Here is a 23,408-nt window from a genome sequence, read left to right on the forward strand (position 1 = left end):
CTTTTAATCGCAGGATGTTGCTTTTGTTTAAAATCCTGTTGTTATTATGATAAATTGCACAAAACTACTTTAATATGTGCATCCTAGATTATATGTTACTATCAACTGGAAAAACAACATAAAAAACAATTGTTCTTGTTGGTTTTTGTTGTAAGCTTCACTGTCTGGATGTCAAAGCTCACTTTATTAATAAACTGCCTAAAGTCACTAGCTATTTGCAAATGTCTGATACTGTTTTTCTTTCTAGGGTAGGGTAGAGATACGATATAAACTGTAATTTGATAATAACGGATGTCTTAAGATCAATTATTTTGGCATAAATTGGCATTTTTGTTCTCATGACACACAGCAACATAACCTCAAATGACCTGAAAAAGACTGATGTTTGCCTGCCAAACACAGTGCAGGTTAATTATTTATTTATTTTATCACATAACATGCTGCAGAGGAATGTAGGCCATCTACAGAAATGTTTGTAGGCCTATAGGTATATATTGTATAACAATCTTTAACTCACAGAGCCAAAATAAACACTTTAAGCAGCAGTGAAGGGGACGTGAAGCGCAAAAGCATGAGATAAAAAAAGTACAAAAACACTAGAATTACAGTGAATGTAGTAATTCACTGTGAATCATTAAGCTAATTCTGTGTCTTTGCAGGTCCTTTAAGGTGAAAGGTGGGCGTTTGTGGATCAAGTCAGAAGGAAGCAGCCGTTCAGTTATAAACAGGAAGTTGACTGAGAATGAATCCAAAATAAAAGCATCAGGTTTTCACTGTGAGCGCTGACCAAAAAGATACATTTATTTCACAACAACATACACTTATGGTTAAATAGTATAGTTTAGTGTATCATGTAATGAACAAATGAGTGAACATTGAAATGAATGTCACTAAAGAATACTTAAGAAAAGTTCCAGTGTCGTACAGTATTTGAAAATGCTGGACACAAATTAATGTATTTCCCAGGTTCGTTGGTTTTATTTTGAAAGTTCCGACAGCCAGAAGTTCTGTTTTATTCACACTGACTTTATCTAGCGTTGACAAAGTCGTGTCTTGCATTTGGAAGATGTCTGCAGAGAAAGAGGGAGATATGTTGTGCTTTTTTATCAACGGGAAAAAGGTACGCATTTAATAAACAGATAACCATGTTTGAGGTAGTTTTAGCTGTTAGCCAGTAATTTTTTCAGCTAAAGTCTGTCACAAATGCTGCAAATTAGTTTACACGAATGTTAAAAGTTGTATTTTTGACTCATAAAACAGTGTGAGGGATTTAGAGAATTAGAATACACGCTTAAATTGAACTAAAAGTAGTTTTTAAGTCATGAACTGCAAACGGTGACCCCTCAGAATCTGGGACGGAAATGGATTTAAAAAATAATAGCTCCAGAAAAACAGTTTTAGCATCACACAACTGTTACATTTTATGAAGAAATACTTATATCTGACAAACCTAAACTACTTTTTGTTATATTTTCTGAGAAAAAAAAGGCCCTTGTGATACAAAAACCACAATAAAGTTAATATTAGATTGCAATATATTACATTAGGTTCAAGGCTCAAGGCTTGTATTGTCTTTATAGCTACAGTTAGGACAATGATATTCTGAGGTCACAGGCTCCTCCAACAGTGCAACACAATACAACAGATAACATAGTACAGGTAAATAAAAATAAAATACAATATAATAGAAAATGCAGAATAGCAGAATTCATTGAGATTAGATGTAATTAATTGATCTCAGATTGGGAAATTATATTGGTATAAGAAGCAGAATTTAAGAAAGCATTTAATACAAACATATCAATATAAATGTATGTGTATCTATTGATTATATAGACATCCTTGCAATACTTTAAGCTCGGGAAGCTCTGGACATTGAGCATGTTTCTCAATGTTGTTCTTTTTTTTACTTAATGATAGAGAAAATATGTTTTGTCTCAACTGTATTCAGTTTTCTGTCAAGGTGGGATTTGGTTTGCATGTGTGATATTTTCTTTGGATGCAAAGTAAGTTTAATAAGAGAAATATTTACCTTGTGTTAAACAGGTAACAGAGAAGAATGCTGACCCTGAGACCATGCTGCTGTCCTTCCTCAGAGAGAAGCGTATCCTTTCAGACCAAACACACACACACACACACACACACACACACACACACACACACACACACACACACACAAAATAACAAACTGTAACACTGTGCAATAACAATGAAATGTGCAATACACAGGCTTCTGCAATTAATTTGTATTACTGGCTGCAACAACACTACTTTGTATATGTTCCCCTACTTTAAAAAAAAAATAATGCTGCTACTTATTTGTTTACATTGCATGCATAGTTATTTGATTTTAGTTTATTAAGTGTGCTTGCATCTTGGTTATTTCCCTTGACGGTGGCTGCAGTGAGGTTAACGGGAACTAAGTCTGGCTGCGGGGGGGGAGGCTGCGGGGCGTGCACCGTCATGGTGTCCCGCTACCAACCTGCCACCAAAACCATCATGTATCCTTTCTGATAACAATGGAGGACCACTGGAGTATATTGAAAGGTTTTCTGCAGAACACACAGTTTCCCTTCACCTTACTTTCAGGCATTTCTCAGCGAACGCCTGCCTGCTGCCGCTCTGCTCACTGCAGGGAGCCGCTGTCACCACCGTAGAGGGGGTCGGCAGCACCAAGAGCCGCATCCACCCGGTGCAGGTCAGTGAGGGACGCCTTGCTCATGAGCACCTCAGCATTAAGTGCTGAGGGGGAAGAGAGCGATCATTTGCTTCCTCCATTTCCCAAAGTTATGTGCATGCATGTTACAGCAACTGTAAATGCCTCTGGATGTACAGCCCCAAACACACTTCCCTTTTAATGCAAAACACACCTTCGTCAAGGAACAAATGTATGAGTTAAAGATTTTCTTTTTGATGCTGTGCTTTTTTAGGAGCGGATAGCGAAGGCTCACGGCTCTCAGTGCGGTTTCTGCACCCCGGGGATGGTGATGTCGATGTACACCCTGCTGAGGAACAAACCTCAGCCCAGCATGGAGGACATCACACAGCACCTCGCCGGTCCGTCTGCTGGATTTTTATTCATAATAAGCATATATAGCGCACCTTTAAAAATACAACACACAACAAGAATTACATGTTAAAAGCAGATCTGAAAATGTGATTTGTGATTTTAGAAATTGGTGCAGTCGTGCCTTTTCCATGAATCCAGCTATTTATATCCATGTGAAAACACCAGGTGATTATTAATGAAGTCTCACAAATCTGTCATGCCTCCTTATTCTGTGTTTTGTTTTTCCAGGAAATCTGTGTCGCTGTACTGGATATCGGCCCATTATCGACGGCTGCAGGACTTTCTGTCAGGTACAAAGCTCCGCTCTGCAGGGAATACAAGTTATATCATTCTGTTTTTGCATGACTGTGTCACCATGCATGGGCTAGCAAACACAAGGAAAAACATTAACATAAGTATGTGATTAATTTAACTGCAACTAAAACCAACAGGAAGAAAACTGCTGTCAAGCTAATGGAGCTAGAGACTGTTGCCTCAATGGAGACACAAATGATGATGAAGCAGAGCATGTAAGTTTAAGTAAAAATAAATGTCTTGCTTTTCTAGTTATTTGTCTTTTTTCTATTTCCCTTTTTTTAAGCATTTTGAAAAACAAATAATGTTTTTTAAGGATCTGAGGAATGAAAAAATACATTCACTTACTAATCTTGCCATGGTGTCCCATGTATCATATTAAATGCTTGTTTTATCTCCTCTCTCAATGTTCTGCAGGAAAAGCCACGGTTGTTCAACAAGGATGAGTTTCTTCCTCTGGACCCGACCCAGGAGCTTATCTTCCCTCCTGAACTGATCGTAAGACATGAGATCTTTTTTCAGGCAACAATAAGTTCAAATGTAACACACTGCTCAGAGTGTTTACTCACAGAGGGTCATTCCAGGTCGTGTTTATCCAATATTGTTCCCATCATGAAGCTGCAGTATTAAAATGCAACTTTCTCCACAGCTGATGTCAGAGAGCGCGAGCCCACTGAGCCTCACCTTCCAGGGGGAGAGGATGCGCTGGGTGTCCCCCTCCTCCCTGCAGGAGCTGCTGCAGCTGAAGACCAGAAACCCTGCAGCTCCTCTGGTGATGGGGAACACAAACATAGGTCAGATTGTTTTTAGGTTAATTCAGACTTTCTGCAGCTGTTCCTTTGACAGTTTATCACAAGTACAAAACAGTCATAGGATCATAAGTAGGCATGATGTAGTGAGTCATTACTGTCCAAGTTGACCTACACTCTGATTCCTGTTAAAGGTCCAGATATAAAGTTTAAAGGCACCGTGCATCCGCTGATAATCTCTCCAACCAGAGTGATGGAGCTGTTTGAGGTCACTCAGACTCCACAAGGTGGGTAAAACACATTTACAATTTATATTTGTACATAATTATCATACAGATAATAATTCTGCCTGCCAGTGCAGAGTATAAAAGTACAGAGTTTTTTTTCTAAACTCCTCTCCACAACTTTTCAGGTGTTTGGGTGGGGGCGGGCTGCAGTCTCTCTGAGCTTCAGTCTCTCCTGGAGAAGCTGCTGCTTCAGAGTCCGCAGGAGAAAACTGAGCTGTTCAGAGCTCTGATCCAACAGCTGGGGAACCTGGGAAGCCAGCAGATCCGTAACGTTGCTGTAAAAACACTCTACTAATTTATTATCTAGTATCAGAGAAATATTAGTCCCTTCGATTTAGAGGATGTATTTACAAAGCATGAAGAAGAATTATAGATAATATATTTTTATTTTTGCTTTTACACGTTTAGTCTCTTGGAGGCAACATCATGAGCGCGTTCCCAAACTCAGACCTGAACCCTGTTTTAGCTGCTGGGAGCTGCAGAGTGAGCGTCATTTCTAACGGTGAGTAGATTTCTGGTAGAAGATCCGCAGTTCAAACTTTCAAAAAATGAAGATTAATATCAGACACTTTTGCTCCTTTTTACCAGGAGGAAGACGAGAGGTTCCTCTGGATCAAAACTTCTTCGTGAGCTTCGGTAAAACCATCCTGAAGCCAGAAGAGATTGTGCTTTCTGTCTTTATTCCCTTCTCCAGGAAGGTACACATATCGTTTCTAAGAGTCCTCCCATTTGCAGTGTATTCAAATAGATAAGTAGTTTTTTTGTAACAGCTGATAAGAAGGTTAAATCTGATCTCCTCTGTGTGTTCCTGCAGGGGGAGTTTGTCCGAGCTTTCCGTCATGCTCCGAGGAAGGAGAGCAGCTTCTCCACGGTGACCACCGGGATGAGGGTGTTCTTCTCTGAGGGGTCCCGGGTGGTGCAGGACGTCAGTATTTACTACGGTGGGATGGGACCCACCACTGTTAGCGCCTCCAAAACCTGCCAGGCTATCATCTCAAGGTGTTTGATTATTAGAAGTAGATAAGCAGGATTTTTTTCATTAGTCATCCTTGATTTCTTTATTCCATAAAATGACCAGGCATGACTATAGAGCGTGTTTCCTTCAGGCGTTGGGACGAGGAGACCCTGAGCCGGGCGTATGACGTCCTCCTGGAGGAGTTGGTGCTCCCTCCTTCGGCTCCTGGAGGAAAAGTGGAGTTCCGTCGCTCTCTGACTCTCAGCTTCCTCTTCAAGTTCAACCTGGAGGTCCTGCAGAGACTCAGAGACATGGTAGGACAAGGACTGATAAAAAAAAACATGCTTTAATTCCCTCGAGAAACCAGTAAGATATGTATACTAGAGTTTCTGTGTGCAGAATGTGATTACAGATGAGGTTCCTGAGAAAATGCAGCCTCTCCCCAAAGAGATCCAACCCAGCCTGCAGGAGTTCCAGGTGAGAAAATAAATGTTAATCTAAAGCATTTTGCATTTTGATAAACCACTTTTAATATGCAAACCTGACTTCTTCTTCTGCTTGTTCTTCAGCATGTGTCAAAGAGCCAGAGCGAGCAGGACCCTGTGGGGCGTCCCATGATGCATCGCTCCGCCCTCAGCCAGGCCACAGGAGAGGCGGTTTACTGCGACGACATCCCGACGACAGACGGGGAGCTGTTCCTCGCTCTGGTCACCAGCTCTCGAGCCAAGGCTCGAATCACGTAAGGAAAAAGTAAGGATCTCTGACTACAATTTAGATTTCTTGCATCGTTTTTAAACTTTAACTTTTAATCCGACAGAGGGCTGGATGTGAGCGAGGCTCTGCAGCTTCCTGGTGTTGTGGATGTCATCACAGTCAAAGACATTCCTGGGAAGAAAGTCCGTGAAATGTGCGGGTATGAAGAGGAGCTGCTTGCTGAGAGCGAGGTACAGTGTGAGCGTGTGCACACCTCTTTTTAATGGTGTGTGTGTACACTTTGAAAACAGTGATAGTTAGAAAACTGACTGATGACATATCATTTACACTCAAGTCTTACGGTACGTCCACACAGCAGCGTTAAAAAAATCTTCCAACGCTTCTGCCCATTCACTTTGAATGGGGTGACGTCACTTTGCCTCACTTTTCGCCGAACTGCATTGTGGGAAGCAGAGCGGAGCTTTGCTGGCGTTTCAGGTTGCAAAAGTTGAGCAATGTTCAACTTTTGAAGCTTCTGAAGCTTCGGTGGAAGCGTCAGCCAATCAAATCCTGTTTATGCAGCCAATCAAACCGTGTGTATGCTGGGAGAGACACACCGCAGGTCATTTCCTCATATTCCAAAAAATGGAGCAAGCTTCAACGCACGCCGCTGTGTGGACGGGCCATCACACCCTCTTTACTAATAATACTGTGTAGATCCTTCAAAAAGCAAACAGAATTCCAACTTATTTATGGGAAAACACTTGAATTTCAAGGTTCCCCATGTTTATACACTGATTAATGTGCTTTTTCTGTGCAGGTGTCGTGCGTGGGGCAGATGTTGTGTGCGGTAGTCGCTGATACGAGGGCTCACGCCAGAAGAGCAGCAGCGGCGGTGAAGGTCGGGTACGAAGACCTGCCGGAGCCCATCTTCACCACAGAGGTGAGTTGAGTCCAGATTTACTGACATATAACAAATCCAACCCGAGATGCGCTTTTTATGTGGATTTACCACGACAGTTTGTATACAATTATGGAGTTTCTTGCAATAATGTAAACACAAAAAGGCATAGTTAAGACAAAATGTAGTAGCTGTAAAAAAAAAAACTATCTCAGGAGTTGTAAATCGATTCAAAGTCTTAGAATATCCATTAATCAATTTTCTGCACAATCAATTTTTTTCCATAATTTTTTATTGTCACTCCCTGTGACAGGAAGCCATTGAGAAGTCGTCTTTCTACGAGCCTCTGAGGAGCATCGAGAGAGGAAATGTGACCGAAGCGTTTAAAACTGTCGATCAGATTCATGAAGGTAAGAGTCTGTGCTGAAACATATTAGTTATATTAATATCTGAACATAATCAAACAGAACCAGGTTTTGTATTTGTCCAAAGTGTTTGCACGTCACTGTGTTTCGCTAATTGTTTCCACAGGAGAGTTTAGGATGGGAGGTCAGGAGCATTTCTACATGGAGACGCAAAGCATGCTGGTAGTTCCCGTTGGAGAGGAGACTGAGTTCAACGTTTACGTCTCCAGTCAGCATCTGTCATTTACTCAGGTACACAGACGATTTTTAGACCTTTTAACAATTAACACTTGATGACGGCACATACAAAAGATATCTGGGGTTTGATGGATTTGTCTCATTTTCCTGGGCGCAGTCTGTGGTTTGTACTTGTTTAACTTTTGTCTAGTTTCTGAACATATATGAGGAGCTGTGAGCTCTGAGTGCTAACAGCTAACGGCTGTGTTGTTTTTCTGGGGTTTCTCTGAAGATCACGTCACGGCTCCGCCTACACTGCGTTACTATAGATACTACCCCAGTTCCTAAACTGTAATGGAAATGCGCCATAAAGTGAGCCAGTCCTAACGAGGCCCAGCCATACCGAGCGGGGCCGAGCGAGGCCGTGTAGTGGAAACGCGCCATTAGTGATCATCAAAACATTTCTATTACCAATCTTTTAACAATTAACACTTGAAATGATGACGGCACCTACAAAAGATATCTGGGGTTTGATGGATTTGTCTCATTTTCCTGGGCGCAGGACGCTATAGCAGAGACGTTGGGCATCCCGTCCAACAGAGTCACATGTCACGTCAAACGGATCGGAGGAGCTTTCGGAGGGAAGGTCTTCAAAACCGCGATCCTGGCTTGTATTACGTCTGTGGCTGCGTGGAAGTAAGTCACAATGGAAAACAACAACACACAGCATCAGAATATGTCTGTTTAATACAAAAACAAATAGGTGTATTGAAATTAAATGAGAAACAGAGTAGACTTAAATTCTTCTTTTTATTTATGGTAATTGCTTTGACTGTTTCTGTTTAGGACTAATCGAGCAGTGCGCTGTGTTTTGGAGCGAGGAGAGGACATGTTGATCACAGGAGGCCGCCACCCTGTCCTCGCCAAATACAAAGTAATAAAAAACACTTGCCAGAAGTTGATGGATTGAACATTGTGAATGTTTTCAGGAAAAGTGATAAAATATTGTTGGTTTTTTTCAGGTGGGTTTCATGCAAGATGGGAGGATCGTGGCGGTAGATATCCAGTACTTCATCAACGCTGGAAACGCAGTGGATGAATCTATCCTTGTGCGTAAAATATTTTTATATTTATTTACCAGATGAAGAGACTAAATGTAACCCTCGAGTTTCTTCTTCTTCTTCTTCTTCTTCTTCTTCTGGCAGGTAGTCGAGAAGATTCTGCTCCACTTTGACAACGCCTACAACATCCCCAACCTGTGGGGCCGTGCCGCCGCCTGCAGGACCAACCTGCCCTCCAACACCGCCTTCAGGGGCTTCGGCGTGCCACAGGCCCTCATGGTCATGGAGAACATGATCAACGACGTGGCCATGGCGCTGGGACGCCCTGCAGACCAGGTCATTATCCAATCAATATGCTTAGTATTAATCATCAGTGGTACAATCACTAATTCCTGTTTTCAAATGGTGTATCAGATCAGGGAGATGAACATGTACGAGGGTCCGTCCATCACTCACTACAAGTTTGCGTTCAGCCCGGAGAACCTGCGGCGCTGCTGGCAGGAGTGTAAGGAGAAGTGTGAGTTCAGCGCCCGCCGCAGCGCCGTGCAGGAGTTCAACCTGCAGCACCGCTGGAGGAAGAGAGGCATGGCCATCGTCCCCGTTAAGTTCGGGGTTGCATTTTCAGAAAGCTTCCTAAACCAGGTCAGTTTGTTTTTTTTTAGGCATGGTTAGGTTCAGCTTATTATGCTTTATATCAGTATATCTCCTAATATACACTGATGGTGATTGTGTGCTTGTTTGTGTGTAAAGGCTGCAGCTTTGGTGCACATCTATAAAGACGGCTCTGTTCTGGTCTCTCACGGGGGGACGGAGATGGGTCAGGGGCTGCACACTAAGATGCAACAGGTACAGGAAGTTCTTCAGTGTGAGTGAAAAAGACTCAAAATGTGTGACATCTGCCAGCCCAAAATAAGTCAAGAAACACGATTTTGAAAACAAAAAAGGTCCGGTTCTGTTCCCTTTTTCCTGTCAGGTTGCGAGTCGGGAGCTCCACATCCCCGCTTCTAAGATCTACATCAGTGAGACCAGCACCAACACCGTCCCCAACACCACCCCGTCAGCTGCGTCCTACGGCACAGACGCCAACGGCATGGCAGTGAAGGTAACATCACTTCCTGTTTGTTTGTTTTAGTGTTTTTTTTATTTTTATTTTTTTAAATGTCTCTTAAATGAAACGATTTAGTTGTAAGTTGTAGTTTATTTGACATATCATTTACGTGTATTGTTTACATTTTTCTGTTATTCAGGATGCCTGCCAGATTCTGTACCAGCGCCTGGAGCCAATCAGGAAGAAGAACCCCAAAGGATCATGGGAGAGCTGGGTACAATTGCACAATAATGGAAAACATGAATTAGATAACTCCTTGATTGAGCTTTAAAAATAGGTATTCTACCCAACAGTAAATAGCATTTTTATCACAAATTCTGTTTTCTTTTATTTATTCTCAGGTCATGGCAGCATTTATGGATAAAATCAGTTTATCAGTTACTGGATTCTACAGGTACGACTTCACATTTTTGATCATTTTATATGTATTTATTAAGTGACGGCAGAGGTGGGGGTCAGACTCGAGTCGCATATTTTTGGACTTAAGACTTGCTTGAATAACATTGATAAAAGACTTGACTTGACTTTGACTTGATATTCATGACTTGAGACTTGACTTGACTTGAGACAGATGACTTTTTAATTAAATATTTGCATTTGTTTTTGTATTGTACGGAGCCCCTAAAGGGCAATGAAAAAAAAACATACTGTATCTCGTTCGCACGAGAAAGTTACCGCCCAGTAGGAAGTGGAGCACACAGGAGACAACCGTTTCATTACAGACTGTTATGTTTATGTTGGGAAATGGCAGTGCATACATTATTTTAGATATATTTTGAACTCGGACTCTCATTCACTTCATGAAATCTCTACAGCACCAGGAGGCAGCGGGACGTGTAACTCCGCCTCTGAGAAGTGCAGCACCAGCGCGCAAAGAGCTGTGCCTTTTACGCAACGCCTTCACTGTGTTTACTTTCATTAGAACAGCCAAAGAGCGACCGCAGGCTGCTACGTTTAACCACACACACACACACACACACACACACACACACACACACACACACACACACACACACACACACACACACACCTTTACACACATCGAACTGCCCGATTAATCCCCCTATTACTCGTTTTATGAAGGAGATGTCCGGTCACTAAGGTGCATGATGTGTGTGTTTGTGCTCTGCTCAGCTCTGCTCTGTGTGTTTGTGTGTGTCCGACAACGGCATTTGTTTTCAAATGACCATGAACAGTAATTTACACACATCTGGCCAACTCCATATGTATATGTGGGTGTTCCCAAATTAAAGAAATTAGTTTAATCTTAATGTCGCACTGTCTGCACACAAACACACACACACATATCATGCACCCTACATATTCCGTTGTATTGGCTTTGATGCAATATTTCTTTGTGCACAGACACAGTTAGGAAAACAATGAGACAGTGTCATATGGGAGCACCTTAGACAGACCATGGAGAAATGCTGTGACCCTGCTGAAGGGGAGCCAGGGCAGGAGGCTTAACATGTTGATGTAAAATATTTGTGTTGTACTTCTGTTATCACTTTAGAACCCTTTTAGAACTTATAGGGTTATCATTTCAGCGCCCCACTCTCCATTGCTGTTTATGTTGAAAATAAAACTAAACTTTCCATAACCACAATATTTTAACTGATTTAAATGCGGAGACTGGGGTTATTCATCAGAATTTCGTATGACTTGACTTGTGACTTACTTGACCTGAGCAATGACTTGAGTTGCTTGACTCTCACCACAGTGACTTGGGACTTGCTTGAGACTTGTAGGTTAAGACTTGAGACTTGCTCATGACTTGCACATGTAGGACTTACTCGCACCTCTGAGTGACTGTAACACATCCCTGTCCTCAGAGGACCGGACCTGTACATGGACTGGGAGAAGATGGAGGGGCAGCCGTACGCTTACTTCACCTTCGGAGTGTGTTGCTGTGAGGTGGAGCTGGACTGCCTCACAGGAGACTACAGGGTCAGGACATGTTTTATGTTTTAAGAGATAAATCTGCATAAAATAAATAAATAACATTGGTTCTTTTTATCCTGCAGACGGTAAGGACAGACATTGTGGCGGACATCGGGAAGAGTGTGAACCCGTCAATGGACATCGGCCAAGTGAGTGGCTGATTTAAATGCAACAATAGATCATAATTAGGATAACTAGGAACAGATGCTCTTCAGAGTTTACTCGAGTTTACTCGTTTCTTTTATTTGTATTTTGATCTCCATTTCCCCCTTTTTCTTTACTGTTTAACATATTATCTTTTGTCTCTTCCTCCCTTCCTTTCCTGTCTCCTCTCTCCTCAGATTGAAGGAGCCTTCATGCAGGGTCTGGGTCTGTTCACTCTGGAGGAGTTGAAGTTCTCCCCCGCCGGGCTCCTGTACACTCGCGGTCCGTCTCAGTATAAGATCCCGGCGGTGTGCGACATGCCGCTTCACTTCAACGTCTACTTGCTGTCGAACTCCGACAACCCCCACGCCATCTACTCCTCAAAGGTTCAATATTTATTTTGCATTGTTGATGAGAAATAATACTGTGGTTTTGTCTTGACTTTTTCTCACTTCTCTGATGTGTGTCAATTAATAAAACAATAAATGTTCCTGGTGTTTGGTTCTGCAGGGTATTGGAGAGCCTGTCCTCTTCCTGGGCAGCACTGCGTTCTTCGCCATCAAAGACGCCGTGTCTGCAGCTCGCTCTGACTCCGGGTTATTTGGCCCGTTTTCTCTAAACAGCCCTGCGATTCCGGAGAGGATCTGCCTCGCCTGCGCCTCCCCGTTGACTCAGAAGGTAAAAACTGCAGAAATATGGGTGTTTCTACACAGAAACTGCAGTGGTTGAGATCAGTTGAAGTGTTTGTTTTACATTGTACCTGCCTAATTTACTGTGATTTCTCCAATAGCAGGTATTTATTTAAGGTCTGCTATTCTGTCATTGGTTTTATTTGATTTCAAAATGTTATTCTGCCATGGTGTAAATTTCCAGAGATTTTACATTTAGCATTCTCCAGTGGTGATATTTGTTGGTTTGTGTTTTATTTTGTTCCCAGATTCCAGCCAGCAAACCAGGATCTTTCACACCATGGGCCTTAAACATCTAAAACTCAACCTGTCAATCTTTGTATGTGAATACTAAAGCAGTGCATGAACGCAACAAACAATAATGAAGTAATACAGTTATACTCAATGATCTATAAACCTTCTCTGTTCTTTTGAACCAACCAATGAAACGTTTCTAATTTTTATTGTTACATTTTTTTATTGCAATTTAATTGTTTGCCCTTGCTCTCATCCTCCAGTATCACTATTTCAATAGAAGAATACATAATTAAGCACAATATTAAAATCAACATATTATCTCAGTGTTTCCTCTTTATTTATTCAGTGGTATCAAGGTTCAAGGTTCTTTATTTAGTCATACGAACATAGCTACAGTGTAGTTATGCCGATACAAATCTCGTGTCACAGGCTTCTCCAACAGAGCAACACAGATAAACAGAAAAATATAATATAATATAATAAGTAAATAGTAAATAGTAATACAAAAAGAAAAATAGTTTAAAAAAGTGAAATAGTGCAATAAGAGTCTATATGCAAGTTATTGGAATAGGATATATGGTAAATAGATAAATACTTTTAAAATAACTTTTAAGTAGCAGCCAGATGAATATTAAGGATGTTGTTTCAACAGTTCAGGTGTTTAGCAGTCTTATTGCCTGTGGGATGAAACTGTCCCCGAGTCTGGTGGTTTTAGTCCGGATGCTGCGGTAGCGCCTGCCAGACGGCAGCAGACAGAACAGTTGGTAGCTGGGGTGATGGGGGTCTTTTATAATCCTAAGGGATTTCTTCCTGAGGCGCTGGGAGTAAAGGTCCTCCATGGATGGCAGCTCCGTCCTGGTGATGTTCTGTGCAGTTTTCACCACCCTCTGTAAAGCCTTACGATTGAGGGCGGTGCAGCTGCTGTACCAGGCCGTGATGCAGCCAGTCAGGATACTCTCTATGGTGCACCTGTAGAAGTTGCAGAGTATCCTGGAGTCCATGTTGAACCTCCTCAGCCTGCGGAGGAAGAAGAGCCGCTGTCAAGCTTTTTTAGAATTAGGTTAATGTCAGGAATGAACAGGTTACTTTTAATCTCAGGATGTTACTTTTGTTTAAATTGATCATATCTTAAGATATATTATTTTGGCATAAATTGGCTTTTTTTCCTCGTAAAACACAACAGCATAACCTCAAATAACCTGAAACAGACTGACCTTTACCTGCCAAATACAGTGCAGTTTAATTATTAAAAAGGAAAAAGTATCACATTAACATGCTGCAGAGGAAAGTAGGGCATCTACAGAAATGTGTGTTTAGTTGTTTATCTTATAAAAAACGTTAACTCACAGAGCCAAAATAAACACTTTAGGCAGCAGTGAAGGGGACGTCAAGGGCAAAAGCATGAGATTTAACAAGTACAAAAACACTAGAATTACAGTGAATGTAATTATATACGTCATAATCATTAAGCTAATTCTGTCTAAAAAAGTAGGTTATATTTGTTTAAGTTTGCAGGTATTTTAACCCTCCTGTTATCCTCAGATTGACTTTACAACCCTTTATCCTCTGGGGTCAAATCTGACAGTAGTTTAAAACTCAAGACAATTATCATATTCCACATTTTAACCAACATGTATGTCTCTGGTGCTTTAGGTATCTTAGTTCACTACCTAAATAACCATTTAAATAAAACATTACCCCAACCTTCCCCCCCCACAGACCCCTTTATACATCCAGAATTCCTATTATGTGACTATCGAAAAATATATAAATCACCATAAAATCTCCCTGACCCTGACTGATATAAAATGTTAAAGTAATATCTTTTTGATGTTGTTAAAGGACCAATAACTAAAGCAGAGGGTAGTTTTTTTTACAATGATACATTTACAACAAATAATGAACCATTTTCTTAGATACGTTAAACATTGAATGGGGTCAGAGAGAAGCAGCAGTTCAGTTATAAACAGGAAGTTGACTGAGAATGAATCCAAATAAAAGCATCAAGTTAACGCTCACCAAAAAGATACATGTATTTCACAACACACCGACCTACAGTATGGTTAATAGTATATAGTTTAGTGTATCATGTAATGAACAAATGAATGAACATTGAAATGAATGTCACTAAAGAATACTTGAGAAAAGTTCCAGTGTTGTAAAGTATTTGAAAATGCTGGACAAAAATTAATGTATTTCCCAGGTTCGTTGGTTTTATTTTGAAAGTCCCGACAGCCGGAAGTTCTGTTTACTCAGACTGACTTTATCTAGTGTTGAGTCCCATACAGTCTATGGTTGAGGCCTAGGCTCCACGGGAACGAAAACGGGTTGAATCCGCATATTTCTCATGCGTATAGCCCTTTAAGCTAGACGACGCCGTAGCGGAAACGTAGAAACAGGCCCTGCAAACGACAACGGGTCCAAAGGTGGATAGATCTGGGAACGGAGCGCTCTGGGGGGTCCAACGGGGCCGTGTGGTAGCCTATACGGTCATCCGTTTCTGATAATGACGACGCAATAGCCCCGCCTCTGCTGCTCACCCCCGCAAAAGTACACTGTACACTGAATTCAGATTATTTATCTTTATCTCGATATGGACATAAACGCGAGTGAAGTCTAATCTGACAGGACAGAGACACGCAGCTCCTCCCGCTGTGATGCAGCGGGAGCAAAACACACACTTCAAGTCAGATCATCACCCTTAGCTATTTTAATTACCTCTCAAACTACCTAAACTAGTTATAAATATGTTTATTTTTACTGTCGGGTCACCAGTGGGTTCGCCTGGCCTGGGCATTCGGGGCTTTAGCCCCGAATGTTTTTTCTTTAGCCCCGGACAATTCTCCCTCCAATAATATAATACATTAACCGTGTAGTGATGTGTCGGTCGCGAACGAGCCGGCTCAAAGAGCCGGCTCTTTTAAGTGAACGACGGGAGCCGGCTCGCGCCCGCGAACGAGCCGTTTTTTTTTTGTTATTTTGTTGTTAAGTAATACAAGACAGAATGATATGATGATCTCCGCGCTACAGCTGCTCCGTGCATGCATGCAGTGACATGTAATATCCAAGGATTAGAGACTGTTGGATGCTGCTGTACTGAGCATTGCAATATATTTATTTTCACTATGTCATTTATTTATGATTATCCTTGGGCTCAGCAAGATTTGATGTCAGCTGTTACTGTCTTTTTTTCTATAGTTAATACTGAAATAGAGCCCTGCTGTTTAGTCAGGGCCTTTTCTTTAAATATAATTTTAAAATGTCGATACAGTAGCCCCTTTATTTAAATGTCTATGCTTAAGTTTTTTATCTCAATCTCAATCTTTATTTATTTATATAGCACATTTAAAACAACCTTCAGTTGACCAAAGTGCTGTACAGGCAATACATATTAAATAACACAATGGGAGTACAATAATAAAACAATAATTAAAAACATGATAAAAAGCACAATAACTAGAAAAATATTTAAAAAAAACACATACAAATGTAAAAATGTAATGTTCAACTAGTATTAAAAGCCAGTGCAAAGAGGTGAGTTTTTAGCTGAGATTTAAAAAGTTCAATAGACTCAGCAGTCCGGATATATACTGGGAGGCTGTTCCACAGTCTAGGAGCTGCAACACTGAAACCCTGTCACCTCGGGTTTTTTTTATAGGTGTTTGCTATCTGCTTTGTGTAGCGTGGTTCAAGCAAGTCAGTGCATTCATTGGGTGGTATCAGAGAGATACAAGGGTCTGTAAATGCAATGAAAACTGGCCACAGCAAATAATTGATATTAAACATGTAATTTTTACTTTTGAATACTTCAGTACAAAGGATGTATTGAATAATTTAAGTGATATGTTGTACACATATAAATCATGAGTCCAAAACAGGGCTACATTTGATTGAATTATAAAAGGTATAATATGTAGTAAACTGAAGAGCGTTTGGGAGCCGAAAGAGCCGGCTCTTCTTGGTGAGCCGAGCCAAATGATCCGGCTCACCAAGAAGAGCCGGAATTCCCATCACTATAACCGTGCTTTACGTGAACCTCATCATGACACAAGAGAGGGACGGCAGGACTGTAAATTTCCCGTGTTCAGTGAATGCAACAGAGGCATGACACCAGACCAATCAGAGAGTTGCATGGAAATAAACGTGTGCTTGTACAGACATAAGGAGCTGTTTGTTCCACAACAAGCTGCTGGAGGAGAGTCCCTCTCCTGTCAGACTGAGAGACTCAGGTGAGCTAAAGGACTCTCTGAGTGTTTAGATCAGACCTGGGCATCGTACGGCCCCCGGGCCACATACGGCCCTTTGGTTGACTCTGACCGGCCCGTGTAAGGCTAATTGGAAATTACAAAATAAACATATTTTCTAACTTTACCTCATGCATGGACTAAAGCTGCATTGCTTTTATTTTGAAGTTGTTTTTTATTCACGTGCATAATGACGCAATACGTATATCAAGACGTGCACATTATTGGATCCTTGTCACAAGACGACTTTAGCCCTCAAAAAAATGTCCGCTAAAAAAAAGAAAGGTAGATGCTGAATGCAGGGTTTTCAACAAAAATTGGACTGCTAAGTATTTATTTACTGAAGTCGGAGGTAAAAACCGTGTGTTTAGTTTGCGGGGAGCAAATCGCCGTGTTTAAGGAGTACAATGTGAGTCGACATTACGAGACGAAACACGCGGAGAAGAATATAAAAAACTTGACTGACGCTGAAAGGGCGCGGACATCGGAAGCTTTGCTAGCTAAGCTGCAAAAGCAGCAAGGCTTTTTTACCAAGCTTCACACATCCAGTGATGCAGCAACCATGACCAGCTTTGTGATATCCCACAAAATTGCTAAAAACAGTAAGCCGTTCTCGGAGGGGGAGTTTGTCAAAGAGTGCTTGGTGGACTCTGCAGCACTAATATGCCCTGAAAAAAAAGCCGCATTTGAGCAAGTCCCGCTGTCCAGGCGAACCGTGACTAGAAGGATCGAGGACATTGCGGGGAATCTGGAGCTTCAGCTGCAACGTGAAGTGGCAAGTTACGACTTTTTCTCCTTGGCTTTGGACGAGAGCTGTGATGTCCGCGACACAGCCCAGTTACTCGTATTCGTCCGCGGGATAACACCGGACTTCAAGATTACGGAGGAGCTGGCAGCAATGCGGTCGATGAAAGGGACGACGACAGGGAGCGATCTGTTCACGGAGGTAAACGAGTGCATGGACACGCATACATATGTGAACAAACATTTTCAATTATGAAGTTTACGAAATCCAGGTATAGATCCTCTCTCACTGATGATCATCTGTCAGCTGTGCTTCGCATCTCCACCTCAGACATTCAACCTGACTTTGATGCACTCGTTAAAAGCCCAGCAGAGACTAGATTTCTCTCACTGAACAAGAAAAGAGAACTTAAAAACACCAAATGAGGTGGTTAGACTACAAATGTTGGCATGTAAAGGCACCAACTAGCAGTGAACTGGGACACTTTCTTTGGAAGCCTTTTTCTCAAAATCACAGTTCAGTGATGTTTAGTGACAGTTCAATATGATGTATCTTGCTTAATATTTGGAGTACAAAGACAATATTGTGATGTCTTTAGAATGCTAAGAACCTCTTTCCAACAGTAAATGAAACTCAAAATGTGTTTGAGTGAATGTGACTGAAAATGTTCACTAATATGAGTCACAAATGGTGAAAAACGTTCATTTTGTTTACCATTGTTTTGGGAAATTTGATTTAATAAATGACATTTTTTTGTAAGGCAACCTCACTTTTTCATTGCTTAACTATAACATATACTCTTACCAGCTTGTCAAAACAATGCTATTTACTGCTTTTTATAAAGAAATACAATTAATATTATGCAGAATTGAGTTCAGCCTTTTGGCCCGGCCCTCCACAATATTTTCAGTTTCTCATGTGGCCCCATGGAAAAAATAATTGCCCACCCCTGATGTAGAGGGTAGAGCTGGCTGAATCAGATGGAGTTAAACTTCTTTTTTTTTTTCAACAAGATATCAAGACACAAAATGTGCTCTACCAATTTAAATAGGCTTTAACCTCCTGCAGGTCAATCCTGGCTGCTTACATTTTTATTTAAAATCATGTTGATTTTACTGTTGGGATCAATTTTAAAAGGTTATTTTTTTTTTTTTAAGCAGACCAGCTTGAATAGTGCCCCTCTGATTTTCCACATGATGTTCTGTTCAATAAATGTTCATTGAGGAAAAAGGTATCAGTGTCTTATTGTATATTCATCACAGTGAATGCAGTGAATGCTGAACTTGCCGGACCATATACTGTAGTTGAAAGTACACAATGAAACACTGGCTTGCTTGTCAATACAATTCCCACATGCCCTACCCCGGAACCTGCGGTCTTCAGACTCTGGGCCCCCCGCACCAACCTGCGATCCTTCGGGGACAGAGCCTTCAGTATGGCAGCCCCCACTCTCTGGAACGCTCTCCCTGCGGAGATCTGCAACATCCCCACGCTTGACGCCTTCAAAAGGGCCCTCAAGTCTGCCAAGGTCTTTGGCCCCAAATCTATTGTTTTGTCTGTCTAACTGTTCGTCTGACTGCCTTTTGTTATGTTTGTTTTCTACTCCTGTTCTTTTTAAAGCGACCTTGGGTCTCATGAAAGGCGCTATATAAATCCAAGTTATTATTAATACATCATTGGAACGGTAAGAATCTCAGCTACAACACTGACTAAAGCCTTCCCATCTCCAGTATGCTTACATGACAAGCATTTTTATAATATACAGTAAACATATCTTTGACTTATTGCAAAATTATAAAATGAAATTCACCCCTGCTGTCATTCTGGCTTTGACTGTTCAAATGAGATGTCAACCATCAAAATGGGATAAGGGGTTCCAGAAATATCACTGTGCAAAACACACCGGCCAATTTTGACCAATAATAGTATGGGAAGGGGGGTATGACCGAACGCAAGAGAAGAGACAATCATCAAGCCAGATACCAAGGTATTTACAACAGGCAACCACTTCAATTACTTTTCCTTTATGTTATTGTTATTTGGTTTTTATTAGTGCTTTTGTCGTTTTGAAGGAAATTAAAATACTGTTATTGAGTTGGTTTCTTCTGTTTTGGAAGCCTTGTATATCTTTTTGGTCTTGTTAGAAATACCCCATGGTAAAACTGTGTTCTAGCAGCAGTTAAAGAAGCTTAGTTTGCTGTCTTAGACTGCCAGATGTATTAAGATGGTTTGTTCACAATTTACACATAAATGTTCATCTGTTTATTGTTCTTCTTCCTTTATATTCAAAGCATGTTGATTGTCTATTGGCTATATCTTGACATTATGTTAATTTGATCATACTTGCCATACATTTATTTTAATTGATGCGATTCCTTCAAAGGTTTTGTAATAGACCCCTAGTACTTTTAATTTATAAAGTAATAATACATGTGCAGTGGCGTTTTTATATGTACAAAAGTGGTGGGGCACAAAAAACTTAGATGTCTATATATAAGCTTCTGCAGTGACGTGCAGTGAGGTTCATGGCTGGTGAGGCACTGGCACTGACTCTTCAGGTTTACAATATTATATTTGACCTAAACCAAAATATAATATTATTTTCAAAAGCTTTTTTTGTCTGATGCTTCGATTAATTTTAAACAGACAGTTCAACAAAAGGATACCCAAAAAATGTAATTTTATCATTTAAATATTGAATTGTTCTCTCTTAGTAAGATCCCATTTTCAATAAAATTGCGGTCTTACCTTGACTTGAAGATGAAGTCCATTTGCCTATCCTTCTGGACAAAAAATTCTATAACTTTTTTGTAAAAGTCCTCCTTATCTTCTTGTAGTTTCAAAAGTCTATCATAAATCTAATCGATAGATATTATCCGGCTGATCAAAACGTGCATTTATCTAACAGGTACAGTACGTTTCCCACAGATCTTATTTCGAGCTATTTTCTAAAATCCTATGGAGAAACCTCATTGCTTTTTTGCAGCTTACTTCCTGGTTTAGGACGCGTCACTGCAGCTCCTCTTCACACAGCACACTTTTCGCGGCACACGTACTTACAGCCAATCAGCTCTGAATGATGTGAGATGACGTATGGTGGGGGATGGCAGCTCTGTGCCCCTATGGTCTTTTTTTTTTTGCCACACACATTACATTGAAAAATACTCTGAGCATGCGCAGTGTAGTTTTACAGTCACCGTTCACTTTGACAGTGAGTGGGTGGGGCATGGTCAGGTTTTGTCCCAAATGGCTCAAAATGGCACTGTAGACACTAATTAGAAGAACACAGACTAAAACAGCAATGTACAGACGAATCAGATGATTAAACATGACCTTAAAATATATTTTATATATTTTTTAATTTCTTTTTTTGCATCTCTTTGCATTTTTTGTAATCATTATGTGTAATACTTTCTGCTGACACTAGGTGGGGCTGTGCCAGTCGCCACTGTACATGTGAATGATTGAGCTCATTAGTGGACTGACTGGCCCTCCTAATTTGTTCCTTAATGACCCCATGATGTGATTATGTATATCTTAAAACCTTTAACAACTATATTTAGATGTTCACAAATATCTACATTTATGTATAAAATACATGTGTAGCAGTTAGACAAACATAATCAATAGATTATCTCATTAATACCTATTTTTTAATATATAAAAAAAAGTTTACTAAACCACCGTTTGTTGACAAAATGATTTGGGTTGAAAGTTATACTGTTGTGTCTCAAACGGATAGACTAGGTTATTAATTTATTTGCCTAATAGTTGCTTAAAATGCTACAATAACATTTGCAATTCGTTTTTAATCTGCCATGTACGATCTCAATAATAAGTGTCGTCAATTCGCTTTTAATCTGCCATGTACGGTAATGTCTCTCAGCCACCTGTCGTGTCAGGTGGGCGTGTCGTGTAGGGGGCGTGTCGTGTAGTGTCGTGTACTGGCCGCGGGCCGCAGCTAGACCATATTGCAATATACACCGGATTGTGTCAAGCTCAAGCAATAGTATGAAGCTGCAGCGTCGGCCAAAAGAGGACAAACAAAAAGAGATAACTTAATATTTAATATATTTTTATAGAAAACACAAAGTATTCAAATTTAAAAAAGAATATAACAAAACATTTTTTTTAATATAATATATAGTCCAATCTAAATCCTTTTAAGACTGAAGATGTATGACTTAATGACGACTGTTTTGAGGAGCGTGTCATTAGCGTGTTAAATTACACGGCACACCTCTGTAACCCAGAGGGCGGGACCCTCTCCCAAAGGATGCTGGGAGTTGACAGAAACAAACCTCAGACTGTCTGTCACTGCGTCAGATTATTTTAAATTAATTTGTCTGGAGAGGATACCGTCTCTGAAACAGATTTATGGCTATATATATAACCTGTATTTTAAACCAAGAAGGGCTTTATCATGATTGCATAAATAAATGTGAAAAACTGAAGACATATCTTAATAGCTGCAAAAAGTCCAGAAGGAAAGTAGGCAGGGGTTAAAGTCACATAACTGATCATATCTGCAACAGGAAATACAAGAGGAGGAGAAGGTTTATTCATATTAACTGATGACAGATAATATTCAACTAAATCTCATCCTGGAATAACTTAATGTGACGGAAATGGAAAAACAACCCCCCACAGGAGCGGACAAATAATCACAAATGTACATGAGCAGGTTTGTTTATAATGTAGGCCTACTTAATGTACGGAGTGAAGGTAAAGAAAGCATCTGTGCATATACAAACTTTATATTTGTTTAGATTTGAGGGGTTAGAGTTCACTGTGACCTCACAAAAACATCTGTATGGACCATAACTTTAAAAATACTTGCTCATTATGACAATATCCCACAAAATATCTAATAACAGGATGTAATGATAAAGTGAAGTCTTCCCCAAAGTTGCACAGTTTGTATACATAAAGTAAGACTTAAGCATTAATCAGGGAAACAACAGAATAATAGAATATACATTCTATTATTTGATTTATTTGGGAGGCGTGTGGTGCAGGTTCAAACCCCACTGCAGTCAGCATGTCGTTGTGTCCCTGGGCAAGACACGTCACCCCAAATTGCTCCTGTGGGGATTGTCCACAGTATTGAAGTCGCTTTGGATAAAAGCGTCTAACAAGTAACATGTAATGTAATGTAATATTTCTATTTACATTAAACAGACTTATGATACTTTAGCTCCTTCTTGTGGCCACACTTATGTCCCACACCCCGAGTGGCAATAAACTGCCCTATGTTTGTTTCCCTTTATCTTAAAAATATAATAATATATTATAACAATGCATTATATGAACCCTGCAAGGACAAACAGGAGTATAAAATAAGGTTAATGTCAGGAATGAACAGGTTACTTTTAATCGCAGGATGTTGCTTTTGTTTAAAATCCTGTTGTTATTATGATAAATTGCACAAAACTACTTTAATATGTGCATCCTAGATTATATGTTACTATCAACTGGAAAAACAACATAAAAAACAATTGTTCTTGTTGGTTTTTGTTGTAAGCTTCACTGTCTGGATGTCAAAGCTCACTTTATTAATAAACTGCCTAAAGTCACTAGCTATTTGCAAATGTCTGATACTGTTTTTCTTTCTAGGGTAGGGTAGAGATACGATATAAACTGTAATTTGATAATAACTGATGTCTTAAGATCAATTATTTTGGCATAAATTTGGCATTTTTTGTT

The 23,408-nt window shown here is 40.4% G+C and overlaps 1 protein-coding gene across 3 annotated transcripts; it reads left to right on the plus strand.

Annotated features, from left to right (window-relative positions):
• The first annotated feature begins 1,005 nt into the window (after window positions 1-1,005).
• On the plus strand, window positions 1,006-13,033 carry aox6 (aldehyde oxidase 6). 3 transcript variants are annotated; one of them, XM_034151255.1, is made up of 35 exons: window positions 1,006-1,120; window positions 2,047-2,104; window positions 2,405-2,501; window positions 2,590-2,698; window positions 2,931-3,057; window positions 3,299-3,360; window positions 3,502-3,579; window positions 3,782-3,862; window positions 4,014-4,158; window positions 4,308-4,400; window positions 4,526-4,677; window positions 4,809-4,902; window positions 4,989-5,098; window positions 5,215-5,399; window positions 5,507-5,669; window positions 5,755-5,832; window positions 5,925-6,094; window positions 6,173-6,299; window positions 6,869-6,991; window positions 7,263-7,359; window positions 7,481-7,605; window positions 8,093-8,226; window positions 8,377-8,464; window positions 8,553-8,639; window positions 8,736-8,927; window positions 9,006-9,233; window positions 9,342-9,456; window positions 9,536-9,693; window positions 9,839-9,913; window positions 10,041-10,093; window positions 11,535-11,649; window positions 11,727-11,792; window positions 11,985-12,173; window positions 12,298-12,465; window positions 12,725-13,033. In XM_034151255.1, exons 1-35 carry the CDS (start codon window positions 1,067-1,069, stop codon window positions 12,773-12,775), a joined length of 4,047 nt encoding a protein of 1,348 aa, XP_034007146.1. In that variant the 5' UTR covers window positions 1,006-1,066; the 3' UTR covers window positions 12,776-13,033. The 3 variants fall into 3 exon arrangements, 2 of the variants coding, with proteins under 2 accessions (XP_034007146.1, XP_034007147.1); XM_034151256.1 differs by having other exon boundaries at window positions 9,342-9,437; window positions 9,565-9,693; XR_004557647.1 differs by lacking the exons at window positions 11,535-11,649; window positions 11,727-11,792; window positions 11,985-12,173; window positions 12,298-12,465; window positions 12,725-13,033 and having other exon boundaries at window positions 9,565-9,693.
• The last annotated feature ends 10,375 nt before the right edge of the window (window positions 13,034-23,408 follow it).

This window comes from Trematomus bernacchii, unplaced genomic scaffold (assembly GCF_902827165.1).
Source record: "Trematomus bernacchii unplaced genomic scaffold, fTreBer1.1, whole genome shotgun sequence".
NCBI classification, from domain to species: Eukaryota; Metazoa; Chordata; class Actinopteri; order Perciformes; family Nototheniidae; genus Trematomus; species Trematomus bernacchii.